At 45.0% G+C, this 25802-nt stretch overlaps 1 protein-coding gene across 3 annotated transcripts in view; it reads right to left on the bottom strand.

The window, feature by feature from the left end:
- The window catches only part of GALNTL5 (polypeptide N-acetylgalactosaminyltransferase like 5), a 58185-nt gene that overhangs the window by 30268 nt on the left and 2115 nt on the right, over nt 1-25802 (bottom strand). For 2 of the 3 annotated variants that reach the window (XM_058723744.1, XM_058723743.1), the window contains exons 2-5: nt 22453-22753; nt 14500-14620; nt 7978-8144; nt 6198-6320 (exon numbers count right to left, since the gene is read on the bottom strand). In XM_058723744.1, coding sequence (XP_058579727.1) covers nt 6198-6320; nt 7978-8144; nt 14500-14620; nt 22453-22714 — 673 coding nt within the window. In that variant the 5' untranslated portion in view covers nt 22715-22753. Of the gene's footprint in view, nt 1-6197; nt 6321-7977; nt 8145-14499; nt 14621-22452; nt 22754-24321; nt 24556-25802 lie in introns of those variants that run through there. The other variant, XM_058723745.1, reaches the window with a different exon arrangement.

Below are 25802 nucleotides of genomic sequence, written 5' to 3' on the forward strand. Positions count from 1 at the left end.
AAATTCAAAATTTATATTTTATGAATTTATTTGTACTAGTCAGTGTATGCTGAGCATTTTGTTTAACACTTACTGCTAGAGAAGGGAATGTTCCGAATTACCTCATTTAATCATGGCAACAACCACGTAAGATGCCACTGTCCCCACATCACGCGTTGGGAAGCCGAGACTCAGAGAAGTGACTTGCCCAGGCTGCCGTTGCTGACAATGAGCATGTGAAGATCTCGAAACCCAGGCTCTGGCTTGAAACCCAGTGTTCTTTGCATGGTCCCACGTGGCCTCCCTTTGCTGTTTGTGGCCAAGAACCAGCCACTGCCCTCCGTATGGCTGCCTTTGCAGAGCTCAGCTCTAGGGTCCCTCTCCCCAAAACCACACGACCCCTCTGCATCCATCTGTAAAACTTCCTAATCAGCCTGAGCAGCTGCAATTCTAAAAGCAACAGAACTGCCAGGAAGTCAGATAATTACCGCACTCCAATTCCAGGCCAACCACCTGCAGAGAGAGGTCTCCTTCTCGATATACTGGAGTTCTTTACCACCAAGTGGCTTACAGCAACATAAATGTATGATCCTACGGTTCTGTAGGTCATGTAGTCAACACAGGTCTTCCTGGGGTAAAATCAGGGTGTCGGTGGAGCTGAGACCTTTCCTGGAGGCTCTAAGGGAGCATCATGTCTTTTCCAGCTTCTAGAAGCTGCCTGCATACCTAGGTCCCCTCGTCCATCTTCAGGGCCAACCACAGAGGACGGAACTGTCCCGCACAGCTCTCTGACCCTCTCTGCCCACCGCCGGCAAGGTCCTCCCGTCGTAAGGGCTCCCAAGGTCAGAGTGAGCCCACCTGCATAGCCCGGGCTAACCTCCCATCTCAAGGCCCTTAATTTTAACATTTCATATTTTTTTATTTCACAACTTTTAGTTGCAAGAAACATGTATACCAAAAAAAGAGATAAAATATAAATGTAGAACTTAATGATGTATCATAAAGCCAACACAAATATAACTACCCCTTCATCAAAACCTAGAACATAGCGTCCTAGGATTTTGTTCCCCAGCTCCTACCACCTGATTCTACACGCTGATTTTTTTTTTTAATATTTTTTTTAACGTTTATTTATTTTTGAGACAGAGAGAGACAGAGCATGAACGGGGGAGGGGCAGAGAGAGAGGGAGACACAGAATTGGAAACAGGCTCCAGGCTCCGAGCCATCAGCCCAGAGCCCGACGCGGGGCTCGAACTCACGGACCGCGAGATCGTGACCTGAGCCGAAGTCGGACACTCAACCGACTGAGCCACCCAGGCGCCCCTACACGCTGATTTAACCAGGCGTGGGGGTGCCTGGGTGGCTCAGTCGGTTGAGTGTCCGACTTCGGCTCAGGTCACGATCTCGCGGTTTGTGAGTTCGAGCCCGCCATCGGGCTCTGTGCTGACAGCTCAGAGCCTGCTTCTGATTCTGTGTCTCCCTATATCTCTGCTCCTCCCCTGTTCACGCCCTGTTTCTCTCTCTCTCTCTCTCAAAAATAAATAAACATCTAAAAAAATTTTTGTTTAATCAGGTGTTTATGGCAATAGCTTCCCGGTCTTTTTTCCTTCAGTTTTTCATCAAATTACGCATCCATACACAGTGTCTTTTAGTCTTGCTGATTTTCCAACTTTATTCTTTTGCATTTAGCTTCTTTTGCTCCTTCAAAACGATAGGTATTCATCATTGTAGTCGTGTATAGTGTAGGCCATTCACGGTTACTGAAATATTCTATTATTTGATTATCACTAGTCTGTCATTACCTGGTGAGTCGGGACCTGTGTATAACTCCATAACCAAGCAGTTCCACTCCTAGATCCATGCTCTGTGGAAACGCTGCCCATATCTACCAAGAGACGGGCATTCGAGTACTTGTATATTTGGGGAGAGCCCCAAACGGAAATGACCAGAATGGGATTCAGCAGTAGAATGGAAAAATAATTTAGCATCATCAAATAATAGAGTCCCTCGAGGCATTTACTTCTGGCCACACATGCCACAAAAGGTACCATGCTAGCAGACCCTGGGGGGATTAGGACAACCTCCTCGCGGGACGGCGTTATTCTGTCCACCACGCCAGACAACCAAAGTCTCTCCTTCCTTGTGAATGTCCAGCACCAATGCCAGCTCTCGACACCACGCTAGACTTTAAACCTTCGCTTTCAGGATGTCAGTTGAAGTCAACACCTCATCTCTGCCTTCTTGGCTGCTTCTTGACCGTCCAAGCCAATTCAGTGAGAGATCCTGTCCCGTGTTCTCACCCCCGCGGCTGCCCTGTATTTGTTCCCTGAAACCTTTCCTTCCACTGCGGACCACCCTCTGACCTTTGCCAAGGGTCCCTCATTCAGAGTAAATTTCTCTACGCTAATTTCTGTCCCCACAAAATTCTCCTACAGCCTTCTTGCCTCACGTACACCCTGACCCTGTCTAGAAGATGTTGCCTCCCCTACGGAAGTTCCAGATAGGAAGCTCGTCCTTCTCACCAACGGCAGGAATTCTTGGGTCCCGGACAACACTGGCATTTCCTACCTACCCATGGCTGCCCCGAGCTGCACCGACCCTGCTCCCACGCAGACTAAAATCCCCTTCCCTTTGGATTCATGCCATGTGACGATGGCTCTCTCCTCCTTGTCTGCAAAACCCCTGCCTTCTGATTCTCCCGATGGAGGTCTCTCCCCAGTCCCAGCCATTTCTCCTTCATTTCTGGGAGGGGGGGGGGCAACATAGAGTCCACAGCAGCTCTGTCTCCACACCTAGTTTACGGACAACTCATGTCATCCTGTGGGCAGTACCACCAACTTAGACAAGCTGACAGGTAGCGACAATCCTAGGGTGCTACGTTCATGAAGAAGAATCAGAGTAAGGATGATGGAGAGAGATAGGAGTTTGCTGTTTTATGCGGGTTGCTTTGGGAAGGCCTCTGATAGAGTAGCCTTTGAACAGAGAACTGAACAAAGTCACATAGCAGGACACGCGGAAACATGACGAGAATCCCAGGGGGACGATACCATGCACCGGGGCTCTGAGACAGGAGTACGACTGGGGTGTCTGAGGAGAGTAAGAAGGCCAGTGCATCCGGGGTAGGGCGAGGGGAGAGGGGTAAGAGGCTGAGTCTGAGTGACAGCCGGGGAACGGATCTGTAGGCCTCCACCAGGGACACGGTCACTTCATGGGTTCGGCGGGTCTCATTTATCTCACGAGAGTTGATACAATGAAGAAAACAAGAATAAACGTGCATGGGTAGCACATAACAGGGGCTGGACGAATCCTGGACTGGACGAGTGAATACACGAATGAATTAATGAGGGGCCCCGAGCGGCTGCCTCACCTGCCCACACCACAGGACCCCAGAGCTTCAAACCTGGGAGCAAGCCCACGTCACCGGTGGGGGTGACAGGCAAATACAGGTAGATGGGCAGACAACAAGCACGGACCAAGTTGTGAGGAGAAACGAATAGACGAATCCATAGGCACCGGTGAAGATTTTCATACAAGTCTATCAGAAATGTACGGGTTGAGCCCAGTTAGATGGATCGGAATATAGAGTATTAGAAAAACAAAAATTAGACATATGTGGAACCTACGGCCACAAAGGTAAAATTTATTCTTTGGAAATCCACATAGATATTTTGAAAAATTGACCCAGCTTTAAGACACAAAGGAAATCTCAACAGAACAACAGGCCACAAATTCCACCCACAATATGAATTAAGCTTTCACAATATGAATTACTCAACAATTAAAAGACAATTTAAAACATCCGTTATGTTTCAAAACTCTAAAATTCACTCCTTAAAAAAAATACCTGGATTAGGGGCACTTGGGTGGCTCAGTCGGTTAAGCGTTGGACTCTTGATTTCGGCTCAGGTCACGATCTCATGGTTCATGAGTTTGAGCCCCACATCGGGCAGAGCCTGCTTGGGATTCTCTCTCTTCTCTTTCTCTCTCTCTCTCTCTCTCTCTCTCTCTCTCTCTCTCTCTCTCAAAATAAATAAATAAACTTAAAAAAAATACTGGGATGAAAGAGGAAACCAAAAAAGATACCAGTGCCTTGACAGCTTATAGGACAATTTTACGGAATTTTCCAAACACAAATCATCTGTTTTACATAGATATTCAGAAAAAAGGATAAGAGGCAGGGCGAGAAACATACAATTCATTCTATAAGTCTAGTAAAGCAAAATATAAGAAAACAGTTCAAAAAAGAAGTATAAGCTGATCTTACTTTTTTTTTAAATGTTTTATTCATTTTTGAGACAGAGCAAGACAGAGCATGAGCAGCGGAGGGGCAGAGAGAGGGAGACCCAGAATCCGAAGCAGGCTCCAGACCCCGAGCTGTCAGCACAGGGCCTGATGCGGGGCTCAAACCCACAAACTGCGAGATCATGACCTGAGCCGAAGTCGGACGCTCAACCCACTGAGCCACCCAGGCGCCCCGATCTTACTTTTAGACACAGAAGTAATGTGTGTGTGTGTGTGTGTGTGTGTGTGTGTGTGTGTGTAGGGGAAGGGATGGCAGGGAAAGAGAGTATGTGTGTGAGTGGAGAGGGTATTGTAAGATATCAACATCTCGTGGATCTTTATATAAGTGTTCTATGGGTTTGAAACTTTTCTAAATAAAAAATTAACAAGACTTTCTCCTTAACAAAACAAAACAACCCCATCCCAAACTCTCTGGTAGTATTGTGTGTTGAATTGTGTCCCCCAAAGATATATTCAAGTCCTAACCCCCAAGACCTCAGAACGTGACTGTATTTGGAAATAGGATTGTCGTAGACGGGATTTGTTAGGACGAGGTCCTGCTGGAGGAGGTGGGCCCTTAATCTGAGGGAGATTTGGACACAGACACAGAGAGGAGGTCATGTGACCACAGAGACTGGATGTAGTGATGCCCTTCAAGACAGCCTGCAGGGAGGGGCCGTTTGACAGCTTCCCAATCTTTGGGATCTGCTCAGTATTCACCCCAAGGCCACGGCCTCCCGGGGAATCCAGCCAAGGACGAAGCACACATGCGTACTGGGGGCATGAGGCAGAGCGGGGCCGTTTGGGCCTCGAGGCAGGACTGTGCTCTGGGACTCCCCACGAGCCCCGCGACCTACTGACAGCCACACGACCCAGACCTCCTTCCTTCCCTCTCCCCCATGGCGGGTTTCAGGCCAGAAGCTTCTGGTCCACACTCTCCCTCTCTCCATCGTGACACTCTCTCTCTTCTCATTTTGTCTTGGCCTTTGGTCCTCACCTGACTTCAGGGTTTCCCTGTGGGACAGGTAGCTGCACCAGGGCCCCACCGTCCCTAGAAAGTCTTGCTCTCCTGGCTGCATGTGGAGCTCCAGGTCAGAGTCTGTATCTGGGGGAATTCATCCTGTAATGGGATCTAACCTTATAGCTCCTGCAAAAACACACCTTCCATTTGAAATAACAAAGCGGGGGCGCCTGGGTGGCTCACTGGGTTAAGCATCCGACTCTGGCTCAGGTCATAATCTCACAGTTCGTCGGTTCGAGCCCCGCCTCGGGCTCTGTGCTGACAGCTCAGAGCCTGGAGCCTGCTTCTGAGTCTGTGTCTCCCTCTCTCTCTGCCCCTAACCCACTCACATTGTCTCTGTGCCGACAGCTCAGAGCCTGAAGCCGGCTTCAGATTCTATGTCTCCCTCTCTCTGCCCCTTCCCTGCTCATCGTGCTCTGTCTCTGTCTCTCTCTCAAAAGTGAATGAATATTAAAAAAAATTTTTTTTAACAAATAAATAAAGGGGCCCCTGGGTGGCTCAGTCGGTTGAGCGTCCGACTTCGGCTCAGGTCATGATCTCGCGGTCCGTGAGTTCGAGCCCCGCGTCGGGCTCTGGGCTGACGGCTCGGAGCCTGGAGCCTGTTTCCGATTCTGTGTCTCCCTCTCTCTGACCCTCCCCCGTTCATGCTCTGTCTCTCTCTGTCTCAAAAATAAATAAACGTTAAAAAGAAAAACAAATAAATAAAAAATAAAAATAAATGAAATAACAAATCGACATCTTAGAGCAGAATGTGTACTTTCAGAGTCCAAAGACTCATATGGCTGAAATACACATCCACTCTTCTTCTTATGCCAGTGGAGACTTGGAGGGGCCCCACAAGAAACTATCTCTGCACGGGCAGGAGGGTCTCTGTGATACAGACACGGGGTCAAGTCACAAATGGAAGGCTCATACCTGAAGCACGAGAGGCCCCTATCATCCGTGATCGGATCAGTCCCTCTCTCTTTTTGTTTCTTATTAATTTAATCTTTCCCCGAAAAATTTCCAGGTGGTGGTCTAGTTTTTCTTTCAAATCATCTGGAAAAAAAAAAAAATCCAACACTTGACAACGTAGAAACTAGAGCTACAGACAAGATAGCAATATACCACAATTTTGACGGATTGCTGAAAACCATGTTCTGCCACAGAAGTGCTAACGTTACAAATGTGATCCTATGTGAGGAAGGGAGAGAAACGTGATTCAGCATTGAAATCAACCATAAATATTCTTCTAGGTTTCTGGTGAAATACCTCTATTTTGATAAGTCACTGTTAAGAATTTAATAGGAAAAGCGTGAGTCTTGGCGCTTTGGAGCAATCTGACTTTCTCACTAACATGTCAGCTCTGGACATGCCTCTTACACGCTCTGGGCTCTGTGCTGACAGCTCGGAGCCTGGGTTCTGCTTCGGATTCTGTGTCTCCCTCTCTCTCTGCCCCTTCCCTGTTCATGCTCGGTCTCTCTGACTCTCAAAAATAAATAATACACATTAAAAAAAAATTTTTAAGCCACAGTCTAGCAGAAGGTCTCCCGCCAACCCCCGTCCCTTGCTCAGGGCTTTGGGGACTTCTCGCTCAGCATGCGGCCAAGTGTGCTGCCCGGTGCTACTGATGGGATAAGGACTCTGACCATTCTCTACACATCCCCTCCTGTGCACAATAGTAGAAATAAAGAGTGGTTCTCGGAGAAATCACGTCATACATGGTAGTGCCGGGCCAACGTGTGAAATTCCTAAGCGTAGCTGACGTTGGCTTGAGTAATCTTCAGTTGGACAAAGTAGAGTCACTTCCCCACGGGTCAGTCTCCTGGAACATGCTCTTTTGTACCCCTGCCTGTTCGTCTCCCTACTCTCTCTCCTTTTTTTCTTTCCCAGCCCGCAGGGGGTCAGATTCACAGATTTGGTTAACTCTTCTGTAGGAAACCTATGCAATACTGATATATTGCTCCCAAGGGAAATGGACCCCTACAGGGACTTACAGACTCCGAGCTTTTCACTAGTCTGGGTCCTCTTGGTTTGCCTCAGGTTTATAATTAAGCCGTAAAACGGATAACTAATCAGATTTTGTATTCATATCACGACTCTTTGAAACCAACGAGCAGAGGAGCGCGTGCTGTTGACTGCAGTTGGTCTGATGAGAATTCTTTCATGAGAAGGACTTAGGTCCTGTCTCTTCCCTGCATTAAGCCTCTGATAGCACTCCATTTCTCCAGAGAAAATTCAACCAGAGTCCCTCATGAGCGGCGTTGCCTTTTTGTGGTTCTGGCTGTATGTCCATACTCTCTCCCGATGCTATACTCATATGTAAACTACAGGAAGTACGGAACTATCCCAAACTCAGGATGTTACCTCTGGGCCTTGACAACGCTATTTCCTCTGCCTAAAACACTTTCTCCCTCCTCTCCATCTAGGTACCTCCAACTCACCCCTCAGACATGGGTTTAGAAGTCACCTCTTCCTGAACAGCCTCCATGACCTCTGAAGGCCAGGTTGGTGCTCCTATATTTACCTCAAGGAAGCACTGATCGCCCGTGAGCCCAACACCGCGGGGCAGGGACCGGCTCTTACATCCCCACCGGTGAGCCACCGGCGCCTGCCTCCACACCCATCAAATGTAAAATGAGTAATAAAAGAACCCAAGCGCCATCAGAGATCGCCTTCAGAGCACATGACATCGATGGATGGAGTTCTGTCTTACCAGAGTCGCTCATGTCGTCTACCAGAATAATTTCTTCAAGGAAGTGGCGTGGGGTGAGGTTTACGACACTGAACATGGTCCGAAACAAGGCGTTAAACTCCTCGTTGTGGAAGCAGATGACAATGCTGGCAGTAGGTAGGTTGGCTGGGTAATGTTTTTGAAAACACCTGCGAGGATAGGTAAAGGGAAGAAAAGGATTTGTGGTCTCACTGACGCAAATCATTTATGGTTTTTCCTCTTTATTCCCTTAATGGATGATTACGACAATAAGGTGACTGTACATTTGAAAACACCAAAATTAAGGTACAAAAGCTTTTCTAACTTCTTCTCTATTCTAATATTTTCTCTTAAAAAACTTTTTTTAACATTTATGTATTTATTTAACGTTTATTTATTTCTGAGAGACAGAGTGCAAGTGGGGGAGGGGCAGAGGGAGAGGGAGACACAGAACACGAAGCAGGCTCCAGGCTCTGAGCTGTCAGCACAGAGCCCGACGTGGGGCTTGAACTCACAAACTTCGAGACCATGACCTGAGCCAAAGTCAGATGCCCAACCGACTGAGCCACCCAGGTGTCCCAATATTTATGTCTTTTTGAGAGAGAGACAGAGAGAGACAAGAGAGAGGGAGACACAGAATCCAAAGCAGGCTCCAGGCTCCAAGCTGTCAGCATAGAGCCCCACGCAGGGCTCGAACTCACGAACCGCGAGATCATGACCTGAGCCAAAGTCAGACCCTCAACCGACTGAGCCACCCAAGTGCCCGTAAGTCATCCCCCCCTTCTTCATGCCAGCAATAAGTGCTCTTCCCTGGAGACTCTGTTTGGACCATCTTAATTCAATTCGAACACAATGTAAACGTGACTCATACCGGTATTTTGGTTTCTGTTATTAAAGTGTATTAATACGCTGATTCACACTGAAAGGCACAAATCAACCACATTGCACTGTCTGCAAAGAAAATCTGGTCCCTCAGTTTGTTGCAACAAAGAAATGCAGTGGATATAGCGTAATTGGATTTCTTCCAGGGATTTGACAAAAGCGTGTCATTATTTTCGTGCATAGGAGAGAAGAACAGAAGCTGAATTGTAATAATATTAGTTATTAGCTGTTGATTAGAGTTCAAAATGCTGCATCATGTGGTTGTATTTTGAAATATTTCAGTTGTAAATGGCAATCCCCCTGGTGCTAGTTTAAGCAAAAGAAAGGGGAGTACATTGGAAGGGGACCCCTCCATGCCCCACAGGACCTGGTGACAAGTGTACAGGCAAGAAGAATGACTGGAGCCAGAGGCTTGAAAGCCACTTGGACACTCTGTCCACTTCTGCTGTTGTCTTTCCACCTGGGAATAATAGTAACTATAACAAGATCAGCCTTCCTCATAGGTTGTGTAGGTCCAATGAGTTGCTATGTCAAATGCTCAGAACGGCACCTGGCAGACAGTAAGTATTACATCAGGCTCATTATAGGATTCTTTTTTTTTTTTTTTTTTAATGTACGCTTTAGTACATCTCTCTTTTTTTTTTTTTTTCAACATTTTTTATTTATTTTTGGGACAGAGAGAGACAGAGCATGAACGGGGGAGGGGCAGAGAGAGAGGGAGACACAGAATCGGAAACAGGCTCCAGGCTCCGAGCCATCAGCCCAGAGCCTGACGCGGGGCTCGAACTCACGGACCGCGAGATCGTGACCTGGCTGAAGTCGGACGCTTAACCGACTGCGCCACCCAGGCGCCCCTCATTATAGGATTCTTATCCTCTGTCTGCAACCTGACTCGATTGCACCTCTTTATTCCACGGGAGTGGGAATTGTGGCCAACATCAGCACCCAAGGAGAAACTGGTAAGACTTTCTCTCTGGCTCAAAATGCACAGTAAGGATTCACTGGCCCAGCGCAACTCAGGTGCCCGTCCCTGGGCTAACGGACTGTGGCCAGACAGGCAGTAGGTGAGAGAGAGTGGGGTGGGGGCTAATGGAAGGATAATACAAGGGATGTGATGGTCCAGGGGGAGCTCGTGCTACTTAGGCCCGTCTCTAACGTGACATTCAGTCCTGGGCATATCATTTGAAGAAAACTGTGGATAAATGGAAGATAGACCATGTGAGTGGAGGAGCCTGAGACTACGTCCCACCAGGACCAGTTAGGCCCCTGTGTGTATGAGTTTCTCCAAAATTAACTGATAAATGTTGCTGTGGTCTTTGCTGACTTAAACGTTTCTTACCTAAGCAGGCAGTTTTTCAGGGTAAAAGTAATTTGGACAAGACCTGAGTTTGGTCATCCTTGGTCAGCTGCTCTGTTCTTTGCTGGTCATATAGGTGACCAAGAGTCCGGTAGAAAGCAGGACTGTTGTGCGTTGAATTGTGTCTCCCCCAAATTCATCGGTTGAAGTCCTCACCCCCAGTTCCTCAGGATGTGCCCTTATTTGGAAATGGGGCTGTTGCAGAAGCAATGAGGAAGATGTCATTAAGGTGGACGTAAGTCCAATAAGACTGGCATCCTCGAAAAAAGGGAAAATTAGGGCACAGGGACAGACACAGAGTGCACTGGGTAGGGGGGAGATAGTTGGGTTATACCTTGTGCACTAAGAAGAAAAGACTGTAGGACTGGGGGCGTGCCGACTTGCCCCTTTTGTGCTTTTTGATATTTGCCAGGTTTTCTGTAATTAAAATTTAAAAGAAAGCTACCCAAGTTATTAACTACAAAAGGATAAATAGTAATTTTGCAGTGCAGAAATCTGACACCTTCTGTTTTGGTCAAGTGATCAAAAGTATCTTCACCCCCAGTCACCTCGTTAGTAATGGGACAAATGGACATCAAGTGCCTCCTAATATGATGCTCAAGGAGGACATAACATCATTTCTATGGGATTCCTACCAAAAAGCATGACCAGGATTTGATCACAAGGAAACATCAAACTCCAACTGAGGAACATTCTAGAAAAAAACTGGTTAGCTCTCTTAAAAAGTGTTATAGTCATGAAAGATAAAGACTTGGGAACAGTTTCAGATGAAAGAAAACCGAGGGCATGGGAATGCCACAAGTCATCCTGGGTTGGACCTTTCCAGAAAAAGGACACTAGTGGGCAGCTGTAAATATTTAAATTGTGTCTGTAGAAGATATTAACATTTGGGGAATCTAAGAAAAGGCTCTACAGGAATTCTTTGAGAGATTTTTTTCAACCATTTTGTAGGTCTGAAATTATTTCCAAACTGAAAAGTGCAAAGACAAAAATTACGTCAGAAGACCAAGCAACATAAAAATGGTCTCTTCAAAGATCTGTATCAAATACTTCAATAGCTAGTGAAAATAATCATACGAACTTTAAGGCAAAGCTGAAATGGAAATCCCATTTAGTGAAATAACAAGATGAGTACAAGAATGGCTGAAAACCGAATTTCCCGTCAAAGAAGTTAATATTCTGAATAGGAAAACTTCCAAGTTCACTTCTGTCTTTGGACAATCTCTCTCTCTAGGGGGTCTGGGTGGCTCGGTCGGTTGAGCATCCAACTCTTGATTTCAGCTCAGGTCATGACCTCGTGGTTTGTGAGATCGAGCCCCGCATCGGGCTCTGGGCTGACAGTGTAGCATCTGCTTGGGATTCTCTCTCTCTCCCTCTCTCTCTGCCCCTCCCCTGCTCTCTCTCTGTCAAAGTAAATAAGTAAACATTAAAAAATTAAAAAGAAAGAAAAAGAAATATCCCTTTGTCTAAATGTCCTCATTGGTAATTTAGTAAAAATATCTTGGGGGATATGCAATTCTTATAAATACCTAGGATACATTTGGTGCAAATGGGGAAGGTATTCTCAACTCTAGAATTTTGAAACTATCTACTCCAAGTCCCAAAAACAGGAATCTATATTACAAGACTGCTAATATGCCAAAATTAAAATCTGGTTAGTAACTGTTTATATTTAAAAACTTAAAACATGTTCATGTTTAGACTTGTACACTGAAAGCTAGAAGACATTAATAAAAGAAATTAAAGAAGACACAAATAAGTGGAAGGGTGTTTTGCCCTCAGGGGTTAAAAGAATTTGACACTGATGGGGGCCTGGGTGGCTCAGTCGGTTAAGCATCCAACTTCGGCTCAGGTCACGATCTCACAGTTCGTGAGGTTAAGCCCCACGTCAGGCTCTGTGCTGACAGCTCAGAGCCTGCAGCCTGCTTGGGATTCTGCGTCTCCCTCTCTCTGTGCCCCTCCCCCACTGTGCTCTGTCTCTTTCTGTCTCTCAGAAATAAATAAACATTAAAAAAATTAAAAAAAAAAAAAAGAATTTGACACCATGAAGATGTTCTTACTACCAAAGAAATCTACAGATGCAATGCAATCCGTATCACAATTCCAATGGCATTTTTCATAGAAATAAAACAAAGAATCCTCATATGAAATCCTCATATGAAACTATAGAAGACGCTGAAGAGGCAAAGCAATTTGGAGAAACAAGAACACAGCTGGAGGCATCACATGCTCTGACTTCAAACTCTGCTGCAAAGCTGTAGTAACGAACACGGTTTGGCATTGGCATAAAAAGAGACACATGGATCAATGGAACAGAGTAGAGTGCTCAGAAAGAAAATAAAATCATCCATTTATGATTAATCAATTAAGAAAAAAAGCCAAGAATACACAACGGGGAAAGGACAGTCTTTTCAATGTTGCTAGCCACATGCAAAAGAATGAAACTGGACCACTCTCTTAACACCAGACACAGAAATTAACTTGAAATAGATTAAAGACTTGAAGGTAAGACCCAAAACCATAAAGATCCTAGAAGGAGACAGAGGTAGTAGTAAGTTTCTTGACATCAATCTTGGGGATGATGTTTTGGATCTGGCTCCAAAAACAAAGACAACAAAAGTATAAATAAATGAGAGGAACTATATCAAGCTAAGCAGCTCCTGCAGAGCAAAGGAAATCATCAACAAAAGGAAAAGGCAACCTGTACTGAATGGGAGAAAATCATACACGCGATAAGGGATTAACATCTAAAATATACAAAGAATTTGTAAAACTCGATACCAAACAAACAATTCAATTAAAAAATGGGCAGAAAATCTGGGGTGCCTGGGTGGCTCAGTTGCTTGAGTGACCGACTTCGGCTCAGGTCATGATCTCACCGTTTGTTAGTTGGAGCCCCGCATCGGGCTCTGTGCTGATGGCTCAGAGCCTGGAGCCTGCTTCGGATTCTGTGTCTCCCTCCCTCTCTGCCCGTCCCCTGCTCATGCACTGTTCCTCTGTCTGTCTCTCAAAGAATAAATAATCAATAACAAAATGTTTTTTAAAAATGGGCAGAAAATCTGAATAGCTATTTTTCCAAAGGCATACGATGGCCAACAGGTACATGAAAAAGTACTCAATGTCACTAATAATCAGGAAATGCAAATCAAAACCACAACGAGATATCATCTCGCACCTGTCAGAATGGCTATTGTCAAAAAGACAAGAAATAACAAGTGTTGAAGAGGATGTGGAGAAGAGCCAACCCTTATGCCCTGTTGGTGGGAATGGAAATTGATGCAGCCAAAATGGAAAACAGCATGGAAGTTCCTCAAAAAATTCAAAAGAAAGCTAACATATGATCCAACAATTTCACTGGCAGGTATTTACCTGGAGAAAATGAAAGCACTAACTCATAAAGACATACGCACCCCAAGTTCACTGCAGCATTATTTACAATAGCTAAGACACAGAAACAACCTCACCGTCCATCAGTGGATGAATGGATAAAGAGTGCAGTGTCATATACACAATGGAATGTTATTCAACATAAAAAAAGAATGGAATCTTGTCATTTGCAAGAACATGGATGGACCTTGAGGGCGTTACACTAAACGTAATAAGTCAGAGAAGTCAGAGAGAGATAAATACCATATGATCTCACTTATATGTGGAATCTAAAACACAACCAACCAACCAAACATCCCCAACCCAAGCTTATAAATACAGAGAACGAACTGGTGGTTGCCAGAGGAAGGGGATGGACAAAACAAAGCTCCATTATAAAATAAATGCATCGTGGGGTGCCTGGGTGGCTCAGTCGGTTAAGCGTAATACTTCAGCTCAGGTCACGATCTCGCGGTCCATGAGTTCGAGCCCCGCATCGGGCTGTGTGCTGACGGCTCAGAGCCTGGAGCCTGCTTCCCATTCTGTGTCTCCCTCTCTCTCTGCCTCTCCCCTGATCATGCTCTGTCTCTCTCTGTCTCAAAAATAAATAAACGTTTAAAAAAATTTTTTTTTAATAAAATAAAATAAAATAAATGCATCGTGGGGATATAATGTCTATATGGTAACTATAGTTAATAATACTATGCTGCATATTTGAAAGTAGCAGAGAGAATAGATCTTAAAATTCCTCATCACACATGCAAATATTTTTGGTAGGTATGTATGGTGGCCAATGTTAACTAGCCTTATTGTGGTGACTATTTTGCAATATATGTAAATATCAAATCATGTTGCACACTTGAAACGAATATAATCTTCTATTTCAACTATACCTCAATAAAAAATTAGGAGAAACATACTTTTTATTTCTGGTATCTGGCACTTCTCTCTCACTGCCCAAGCTTTTACTGAGAATGGTGTTAAATCCATATTTTAAAAATCCATCAACAAATTCTGAGCTTGAATAGTTAAAATTCTTACCTGCAAGAAAGGGTAATGAGAGTCACGTAAGTAACAAGTTTACTAATGTCGCTTTGATCAAGGACCATAAGAACAACTATATCCTGAATTCACTCCTTTTATAATGAGTCAGAGTCATTATCCTGGAACCTAACTACCCCCCGGATGACAAGATTAAAATCAGAGCAGATTCCTTAGAAAAGTATGAACAAGCCAGTCTTTGGTCACTCAGTCCCTCTAGGGAAGGATGTGTTCAGCCTCCTTGGTCCCATCATGATTCACAATGGTCCTGAGATTGTAACTGAGGGATTTCCGGAAGGGGGCTCGAACCCCTCCCCACCCCCCCACCCCCCCACCCCCGCATTCATTCCATTGCAGAGAATAAAAAATGCCACTGGCCATTTTTTAATAGCAAGATGCCAGGGGCGCCTGGGTGGTTCAGTTGGTTAAGCATCCGACTTCAGCTCAGGTTATGATCTCACGGTTTGTGAGTTCGAGCCCTGCGTCGGGCTCTGTGCTGACAGCTCGGAGCCTGGAGCCTGCTTCGGATTCTGTGTCTCCTCCTCTCTTGCCCCTCCCCAACTTGTGCTCTGTCTATGTCTCTCAAAAAATAAATAAATGTAAAAATAAAAAAAATAACAAGATGCCAGAGGCCACCCCCAAATTACCAGTCCTAACACAAAACGAAGTTGGAGTAAATTTCCTCTTAAGAGAGAAAAATTCTCAGATGTCAATGAAGAAATAAAATGTAATCACAAAAGATAAACAGAATGAACTAGAATGGTTAAAAGGTAAAAGAAGGGTCTAAGAAGGCAGGAGTCAAAATATCATTAAAAAAGTACAGAATTTGGGGCGACTAGGTGGCTCAGTCAGTTGAGCGTCCGACTTTGGCTCAGGTCATGATCTCGCAGTCTGTGAGTTCAAGCCCCACATCAGGCTCTGTGCTGACAGCTCGGAGCCTGGAGCCTGCTTCGGATTCTGTGTCTCCCTCTCTCTCTGCCCCTCCCCTGCTCATGCTCTGTCTCTCTCTGTCTCAGAAATAAATTAAAAAAAAAAAGTACACGGGGCGCCTGGATGGCGCAGTCGGTTAAGCGTCCGACTTCAGCCAGGTCACGATCTCGCGGTCCGTGAGTTCGAGCCCCGCGTCAGGCTCTGGGCAGATGGCTCGGAGCCTGGAGCCTGTTTCCGATTCTGTGTCTCCCTCTCTCTCTGCCCCTCCCCCGTTCACGCTCTGTCTCTCTCTGTCCCAAAAATAAAAATAAAAAACGTTGAAAAAAAAAAGTAGTAATGGAATATTTTAAGAACTCTCAGTCAGAGAAAAAGTTAGAAAGAACTTGATAAATGTCATTAGCACTATTTCCTTAGTGGATTTGAATTTTGCTTTGTTTTTGAAGAATGAACTTTCTTTTCCAATGCCTACGGAGTGCTTTCCAAAACCGATATAAAAGGCTATATTATATACAAAAGGGGTTCTCTTCAGGATGCAGTAGCCCCATTTCCCCTAAGCCCTCTTTCCTGCACCTGAGAAGTCCTGAACGTAACGCAATAGATGAGCATAGGAGGGCTCAGAAAAGGGGAAATAAGGAGGCAGATGCCTCGGGACTGGAGGAAGGACATGGGAGCTCCTAATTTCCTCGCTGCCTCCCGTATCTCCCAGACAGAGGTCTGTAGAAGCCTCCCAGAAGAACCACTAATGGCACAGGCCAAAAAGCCTCCCAGATAAGTCTGTTCCCTCCAGCCACAGGGCCGGTGGGGGGGTGGGGGGGTGGGGGGGGGCAAACCAAGAAATCCTTTGGCCAAACCTAATCTAGTCAAGTCAAGCAGAAGTGGGAGAACCACACCACCCCCCCCCCCCCCCCCCGCCGGGGCAGGGAGGAGGCCTTCCACCACACCCAAGGGAGTAAAGGGCAGTGGTGTGGGTGGGACTGAGCGGAACCCACCCTTCTGTCCCCCTTCGTGGCAGAAGCAGCAGGGCTCTGATTACCTGGGGGGGTGCGGGCAGGCTGGGCGGGGAGCTGCCCCTCGGTAAGCCGGCCTGGGGGAAACAGGTGACACTCTCATCCTCCCCCAGATAGCGCCGTGGCAATAGCAACGCTGAGCCTCCGAGCCCAGCTGGCAGCGACGAGGCTTCTGGAGGGGGCGCAAGGTGGGGCTCGTCACCATTCCACATAGCCCCTGCCCCTCACGTTAGCAGGGCCCAGTGGAGAGCTAACCCTGTACCCCACCCGGCGGCAATAAGAGAAGCAGGTTATGCAAAGCTGGACACTGACCCTGCTTCTCCTGTCTCCTAACTGGCTGTCCGCGAGGCCCACTGGGGAGCTAACTCCGAGACAACAGCTTCATGCCTGTCTGTGCCTCATTTTACCAAAGCGGGAGCTGAACTCCTCCCCTCCCCCAGGGTGATCCCTGGCTGCAGGAATGGTGTCAGCAGACCCCGTGGGGAAACTGAGAATACCTCCCACCTGGCCCACCCTTGTGCTGCAGGGGATGGCCCCTAATAAAGAAGCTTAATTAGGACCCGGTGTTGCATAATATCCCAAAGGCCCAGAATACAATCGAAAACCCATTCTCACGCCAAGAACCAGGGATCTCAAATTGAATGAAAAGACAATACAGAGATGAATCAGAGGTCAGAATGATCTGACTTCTCATGCTAAAGCAGTCATCAGAAGAATGTTTGGAAACAAATGGAAAAGGGAAAATCTCAGCAAAGAAACACAAGTTATATTTTAAAAAATGGAAGATAGAGAACTAAAAAACACAATGGTCTAAATAAAAAAACCTCACTGGACCGGCTTAATAGTAGAGCGATGATGGCTGATCAGTGAAATCCACCGGATCCGAACAACAGAAAGCAGACAGGAAAAAAATGCAGAGAGTTTCAGGAACCTGCACGCTGACGCCGAAAAGAGCCGATCCTTGTGTTATCGGAGCCCTGGGGGAGGAGTCAGAGTAGGACTGAAAAAGTACTCTGGAAATAAGGCTGGAAACTCCCCAAATTTGGTGAAAGTTGGACATCTATAGACTCAGGAGACTGAATAAAACCCCAACAGGATAAACCAAAGAAATGCATGTCAGGCCACATCATAACTAAATTTCTGAAAACTGAAGGCAAAGGAAAACTTTTGAAAGTGGCCAGAGAGAAGAGAAGTAGGACTCACAGAGGATCAATCTGAATGACCGTGGATTTCTCGTTTGAAATCGAGGAGGAGGCGGGGCACCTGGGTGGCTCAGTCGGTTAAGCGTCCGACTTCGGTTCAGGTCATGATCTCACGGTTTGTGAGTTCTAGCCCTGCATTGGACTCTGTGCTGCCAGCTCAGAGCCTGGAGCCTACTTCAGATTCTGTGCCTCTCTCTCTCTCTCTCTCTCTCTCTCTCTCTCTGCCCCTCCCCCACTCACACTGTCTCTCTCTCTCTCTCCTTCAAAAATAAATAAACATTAAAAAAACTTTGAAATCGTGGAGGAGGGAAGGAAATGACAGAACATTTCTGAATGCTGCAAGAAAAGAACTGTCAATAAGCAAATTCTACATTCCTCAAAAATATCCTTTGGGAATTGTGAGAAACTAAAGACACTCCTAAGTGAAGAAAAACTAAGAATTTGTAACCTGCCCTTAAAGAACAGCAAAAGAAAGTTCTCTAAACAAAAAGGAAATGATAACAGAAGGGTGGGACTTCAGATAAGAAAAAAGAACATCAAAATGGATAAAAATAGGGACAAAATAATAGGCTGTCCTTTTCATGAGTTTCTTTTTTTCATTGTTTTAATGTTTATTTATTTGAGAGAGCAAGACCGAGTGGGGGAGGGACAGAGAAAGAAGGGAAGAGAGAGAATCCCAAGCAAGCTCTGCCCTGTCCATGCAAAGCCTGATGTGGGGCTGGAACTTAGAAACCATGAGATCATGACTTGAGCTGAGTCAGGAGTCAGACGCTTAACCGACTGAGCTATGGAGGCACCCCTATCATGAGTTTCTTAAATCATATTTGGTGTCTGAAACAACAATTATAACACCAGGTAATGTGACGCTCAATGCTGAAGACAAGTAAATTTTTTAATTGAGGAGGGCTAAGGGACTGCTTACACTTTACTTGAAGTGGAAAAACATCAATTCAAGGAGACTGTTAAGTTACAGATGGATTGCATGATACCTACAGCAACCCCAAGTGAAACCATACAAAGCAATCTGTTGAAAAAAAAAAAAACAGTATAAAATAAATCAAAACGGAATTTTGAAAAAATGTTCCAGTAACTCACAGAAAGGAAAGAAAAGGGAAACAGAAGATTGAGAAACAGAGGAAACAAATGAAAAACAAACTGGCTAAGAAACTCTGACATCAATAACTGTCTTAAATACAAATGATCTAAATATACCAATTAAAAGCCTAGATTTACAGAGTAGATTTAAAAAATGTTCCAATAATATGCTATTCTACAAGCACCTTACTTCAATGAAACATAGGTTGATTGATAGTAAAAGGATAGAAAAGGATATATTTGCAAATATTAATCAAAAAAGCAGCTCCTGGCTGGCTCAGTGGGTAGAGCCTATGACTCTTGATCTCGGGGTCATGAGTTTAAGCCCCACTTTGGGCATGGAGCCTACTTAAAAAAGAAAAGCAGGGGTGGATCTATTAATATTAGATAAAATAGACCAGAGAAAATTCCTAGAGACAAAGAGAGACATTACCTTATGATAAAAAGCTCAGTGTACCAGCAAGACATAATGATTCCAAATACAATCACATCAAAAAAGAGCCTCAAAACACATGAAGCAAAAGCTGATAGAGTTAAAGTAGAAACTGACAAACCCATAAATACAGTTGGGGGTCTTCAACCCCCACCCTTAGCAATTGACAGAACTACTAGCCAAAAACTCAGCGAGGACACAGAAGAACTGAACAATACAATCACCCAACAGGATCTAACTGATGTGGATGTAAAGAACACCATACCCAAAAAGAGCAAATACACATTTTTTTCAAGTGTGCATGGAGCAGTCACCAGAGACAGAGCATATCCTGGATCCTGAAACAAACCTCAAAAAAAAAAAAAACAAAACTCTAAAAGAATTGAAATCATAGAGTATATTTTCAGACTATAAATGAACCAAACTGGATATCGGTAGTAGACGCTAGAGAATTATTCCATGAGTTGGAAATTAAAAAACCCATTTCCAAATAATCCAAAGAGAAAGTCTCAAAGGGAATATAAAAATATACAGAACTGAATGAAAATGAAAATTCAACATTTCAAAAGTGGAGCCTGTTTGGGATTCTCCCTCTCTCCTTCTCTTTCTGCCCCTCCCCTGCTTTCTCTCTCTCGAGACAAAACAAACAAAACAAAACAAAACCCAGCAGGCTTTTTTGTAGACGTTGACAATATGTTTCTAAAACCTATATGAACAAGCAAAAGATCTAGAATAACCAAAACAGTTTTTTCAAGTTTATTTATTTATTCTGAGAGAGAGAGAGAGAGAGAGAGAGAGAGCATTGGGGAGGGGCAGAGTGAGAGGGAGAGAGAGAATCCCAAGCAGGCTCCCAACTGTCAGTGCAGAACCCAACATGGGACTCGAATTTGCAAACTGTGAGATCATGACCTGAACCGAAATCGCATCAGCCACTTAACCAGCTGAGCCACCCAGGCACCCCAAAACAATTTTTGAAAAGAATGAGAATAGAGTTCAGAAAGACACCCAACAAAAACAGTCAACTGATTTTTGACAGAGATGGCAAGATGGAAAAAGGGAGCTTTTTCAACAAGTGGTGCTGGACGAAATGGACATCCACCTAGGAGAAATGAACATTGATCCCTACCTCACATCATGGCCCTGATGTAAAATATAAAGTAAAACCTAAACTTTCTATAAGAAAACACAGAAGGGAATCTGAGAACTTGAGGTAGGCGAAGGTTACTTTGATAAAACATAAAAAACATGAACCATACAAGAAAATGGGACAGGCTGAACATCAAAATTTAAAATTGTTCTTCTTGGAGGCACCTGGATGGCTCAGTTGGTTAAGCAGATGATTCTTTTTTTTTTTAATTTTTTTTAACGTTTATTAATTTTTTGATAGAGAGAGACAGAGCGTGAGTGGGAAAGGGGCAGAGAGAGAGGGACGCACAGAATCCGAAGCAGGCCCCAGGCTCTGAGCTGTCAGCACAGAGCCCGACGCGGGGCTGGAACTCACGGACCGTGAGATCATGACCTGAGCCGAAATTGGACGCCCAAACGACCGAGCCACCCAGGCGCCCCATAGCATCTCATTGTTGATTTCAGCTCAGGTCATGATCCCAGGGTTGTGGGATCGAGCCCTGAGTAGGGCTCCATGCTGGCTGCTTAAGATTCTCTCCCTCAAAAATAAATAAGTAAATAAGCAAATAAACAAATAAATAAAAATAAGTGAAATCAATAAATAAGGCAGAATAAATATAATATCAAATAAATAAATAAAGCCAAATAAGGAAAAATAGAAAGTAAAAGGATAAAATAAAATTGTCCTCCTTGAATGACACCACTGAAAAGAGAATTTAAAAAGTACAGCATGGTGACTATGGTTAACAATGCTATATTGCACATTTGGAAGTTGTCAAGACAGAGCTCATCACAAGAAAAAAGATTTTAACTGTGTGTGTGATGGTTGTTAACAAAAATCATTGTGGTGATTATTTCACAATATATACATGTATCCAATCATTATGCTCTACTCTAAAACTAATACAGTGCTTTTTGTCGATAAAAAAAAAAGAGAATAAAAAGACAAGGCACAGACTTGTACTATTTGCAACTCACATATCAAAGGCCTCAAATCCAAAATACATTTCAAAAAGTCTTAAAAGGGGCGCCTGGGTGGCTCAGTCGGTTAAGCAGCCGACTTCGGCTCAGGTCATAATCTCGCGGTCCGTGAGTTCGAGCCCCGCGTCGGGCTCTGTGCTGACAGCTCAGAGCCTGCAGCCTGTTTCAGATTCTGTGTCTCCCTCTCTCTGACCCTCCCCCGTTCATGCTCTGTCTCTCTCTGTCTCAAAAATAAATAAACGTTAAAAAAAATTTTTTTAATGAATAAATAAATAAATAAAAAGTCTTAAAAATCGAGGCACCTGGGTGGCTCAGTCAGTCTCTCTCTCAAAATAAAATAAAAACATTAAAAAAAAATTTTTTTAAGTCTTAAAAATCAGAAGACAAACATCCCAATTTAAAAATGGACAAAAGACAGGAAGAGACATTTTACAAAAGATGATATATGGGTGGTCATTAAGCACATGAAAAGGTGCTCAAAATTATTAGTCCCCAGGGAAATGCAAATTAAGATCACAACGATATCATTGCTTACCCATTCGAATACCTAACATCTAAAAAGCTGACCGTGTCAAATGTTGGCAAAGATTTGATTCTCATATGCTGTGGGAAGGGATATTAAATGGCACACCTACCTCGGAAAACACTTCGTCATTTTTTTTAAAGTTAAGCATATATCTACCTATATCCCATCTGTCCCAAACCTGGGTGTTTACATAAGAGAAACAAAATATGTCCACATGAAGCCTTGTAATCCATGTGTACCACAGCACTGCAATTCATTGCAGAGTATCTACAAATACATTAAAAATGTATAATATTGCAGGGTGCCTGGGTGACTCATTCAGTTGAGTGTCCGACCCTTGATTTCAGCTCAGTTCATGATCCCAGGGTTGTAGGATGACGCCCTGTGTCGGGTTCCATGCTGAGCATGGAGGCTACTTAAGATTCTCTGTCTCTCCCTCTGCCCTTCTCCCCCGCTTGTGCTTTCCCTAAAATTTGTATGTAGTAAAAATATTTCCCCTTAAAATGGCTAATGGAGAAAATGAAAATACTTACTCAATTTGAAAAAGGATTTCTGTGGTTTCGTTTCTTCTTCATCAGGACTTTCAAATCTCACATATGGTCTTGGAATTTCCTCTGAGCCATGAGTAACTTGCCGATGAAATTTTTGTTCAAGGGACCAAATTGAGGCAGGCTCCTGGGTTTTCTTGTCCAAGTTGCTCACATGATTGTGGTTAATAAATACATACAACAGAGCTGTCCAGATCCCAAATGTCAAGGTTCCATACAGTAAAGTTTGAATTAAAATGCCTCTCATTGTAAACCTAGCATTTTTGAAGACTCATTTGTTAATTTCCTAAATCAGAAGAATTTAAAAGAAGCTATGTTAGATACTCCCATGACTTATAGATCATCTACTTGGTTTAAATTCAATTTTCAGTGTTTTTGAAACAGACACATTTCTACGTATGCATCATATACTTTGATGTGCGAAAGTCGATCTTATTTTCTATTAGCAAAACCTCTTCAAACGGGTATTCAGAAGATCACTTCCCACCAAGGGAAGTGACCCAAGATGGCGGCTCCGGCCCAGGAAAGAGGTAGCCCGCCTTGGAATGGAGCTCTAGTGAGCCCTGGCACTCAACCCCTCCCCTAAAAGGAGATGGGTCAAAAGAATATCAGATTTGATAGATTCTTTGGGGCGGGCAAGTGCAAGTCGGTGTCCTATCTGGTGGTAAAAATTAAGGAATGATGTTTGTAGATGTAGGCACTGGCTACCGTATTAATCAAAACATCACATAGATTCGTTGGGAAAATATGCTTTTCCACGCTGTCTGCGCCGTCTGCCACAGGGCTCAGACTCACCAGCTGTGGGATCACGACCTGAGTTGAAATCCAGAGTCGGATATTTAACCCACGGAGCCACCCAGGTGCTGGGGTGGGGGTGGGGAAAGCTAAGATTTAAAAAAAAAAATGGAAGTCAGGTGAGAAAAATGAAGTGAATGTGCAAAACAAGCCAAGAAGCAGAAGCCTAGGAATATTATTTAAAATATGAAGGTTTGACTGTCATAAGAAATATATTAAAAGAGTATAAAGCCATTGCTTTTGGAGAGTTGAACTGGGGATTAGGGTGGAATTGGGCAGGGGCCTGCCGACTCTCTTTATAAGATTTGGTTTTATTTTTTTTGTGTATACATTACTTTGGAAAAAATTTAAAAATAAGGATTGCAAACTGTGTCTATCAAATGGCATCATTGTAATAAACACATGTGTATATAGCAGCGTTTCTCTCCCACCCCAACCTTTTATTTTTTTTTTAATTTTTTTTTTAACATTTATTTCTTTTTGAGACGGAGAGAGACAGAGCATGAACAGGGGAAGAGCAGAGAGAGAGGGAGACACAGAATCCGAAACAGGCCCCAGGCTCCGAGCTGTCAGCACAGAGCCCGACGCGGGGCTCGAACTCACGGACCGCGAGATCATGACCCGAGCCAAAGTCGGACGCTTAACAGACCAAGCCACCCAGGCGCCCCATCCCACCCCAACCTTTTAAATCAAGTGACAGCCTGGCGGCTGGAAGAGGGAATCAAGGATACGAGCCCCAAGCTCTCCAGCATCACTCTCTTTCTAGGACCTCCTGGTGCGGGTCCTCCTCACGCTCTGACTCAAGTATCTTCCTCCACATTTGACCATGTAGTATCGTCTCCCATTTTTACCCTTTCTAGGACTCGAGGGAAGAGGCGGGCTTCTGAAGTGTAGACCTCAGGCCAGCACTAGGAACCAACCTGTCCACCCGCTCTGGCTCTTAACCGCTCTTGTTCACAGCAGAGACCCATTCTTCCCCCACAGGACTCAGGACCCACAACAATTCCATGGCATCAAACCACCCGGTCAGCACCTTGCCCCCCAAACACCTGAACACACCTGGATATGATGTCTTACGCGGTGGTGCCACCAGGTCACTGCGTGGGACCCCGCTGCCCGAGTACTGGCTCATGGTTGAGACCCTCCCCCAGAGTTACCGCTGGTGGGGGCAAGCGGCTTTGTCCAAAGTTTCCCCCTCCCTGAGGGAACTCATGTTTAAAGACCGGCTGATGAGCCCAACTTGCTTATTTCAACTTGAGATGACTCTGAGGACTCATCCGGCCCAGAGATTTCCACAGAGGTCCCTGTGGCAGCCACGTCACTGTCTAGCCTTTCTGTTGTGAAAATGAAGGAAACGAAACTTTGTTCAGAACGGAGTCAGGAGGCCGGCAGGGGGCGCTCTCATCTCCAGCACTCCCACTCAATTGGAGACCCAACTCCTGGAGCATCTTGCAGAGGACCGGCACTCTATTATCCCTGCAGGAGGATGGAAGGTTTCCTCCTCCCCCGGCAACAGCCCAGCCAATGAGGGACAGTCACAGCTCAGCCAATGAGAAGGCGCTATACTGTGAACGTCCAGTTTACTCCAATGAACTCTTAGTTTACAGCAGCCTTCCCGACGTCCCCCTTTCCTCTATAAAAGAGCCTCTTTAGTCTCCAGACTTGCCTGTGGTTTTGCCTTGTTTCTGCAGGTTGGCGGTTCTCCACTATTACCAAAGAAATCCATGTTTGCTGGCACGATAACCGGCAGTTTTATTATTTTTATTTTTACTTTTAAATGTTTATTTTGAGACAGAGAGTAGGAGTGGGGAAGGGGGAGAGAGAGATGGAGACACAGAATCCGAAGCAGGCTCCAGGCTCCAGCTGTCAGCCCAGGGCCAGATGGGGGTGGGGATGGGGGGCCTGGAGCCCACCAGTTGTGAGATCACGACCTGAGCCGAGTCGGAGCCTTAACCAACTGAGCCACCCAGATGCCCCGCAGCAGCTTTATTTTTAAGGTTAACATTGCTTGACCCAGTTTCCTTTGCTTGCAGGTGTTCCCCCAAACCCATGCCAATAAAATGCCCACACGCAAATCTCAGTCCCAAAGTCTGTTTCTGAGGAACTTGACCTACGAAAGTTGGTAGTGGGGTGGTCCTGCGAAACAGACACCAAAGTGGGATTTTGGGGGGTGCATCACCGCTCGCCCGCTGGCCTTAAGGACCCCCCATGCCGGTGGAAAGGCAGCGTTCGACTAGAAGGCAGCAGGCTGGAGCAGTGCGCTTGTTACGGCTTCACCAGTGGCCAACTGGTGGGAAGGAAAGTTCTGGTTGGTGCATTTGGGAGCTGGGGGCAGGGAAAAGTAATTATAAAAGCTGAAGAATCAAAATGTTTGTTGTTGGGTGCTACAGACGCATTTGAGAAAGACAAAAGAAAGGCTGAGGGTGACAAGTCCCCACTTTAAGGCAAAGTATCAATCTCACTTCCTTGGCAACACATAAAGGGATTCGCATCTCCTACGTTGGAAGGGCAGAGAAAGCTGAGACTCATGTGCAGGGCTT

This window comes from Neofelis nebulosa, chromosome 4 (assembly GCF_028018385.1).
Source record: "Neofelis nebulosa isolate mNeoNeb1 chromosome 4, mNeoNeb1.pri, whole genome shotgun sequence".
Classification (NCBI taxonomy): domain Eukaryota; kingdom Metazoa; phylum Chordata; class Mammalia; order Carnivora; family Felidae; genus Neofelis; species Neofelis nebulosa.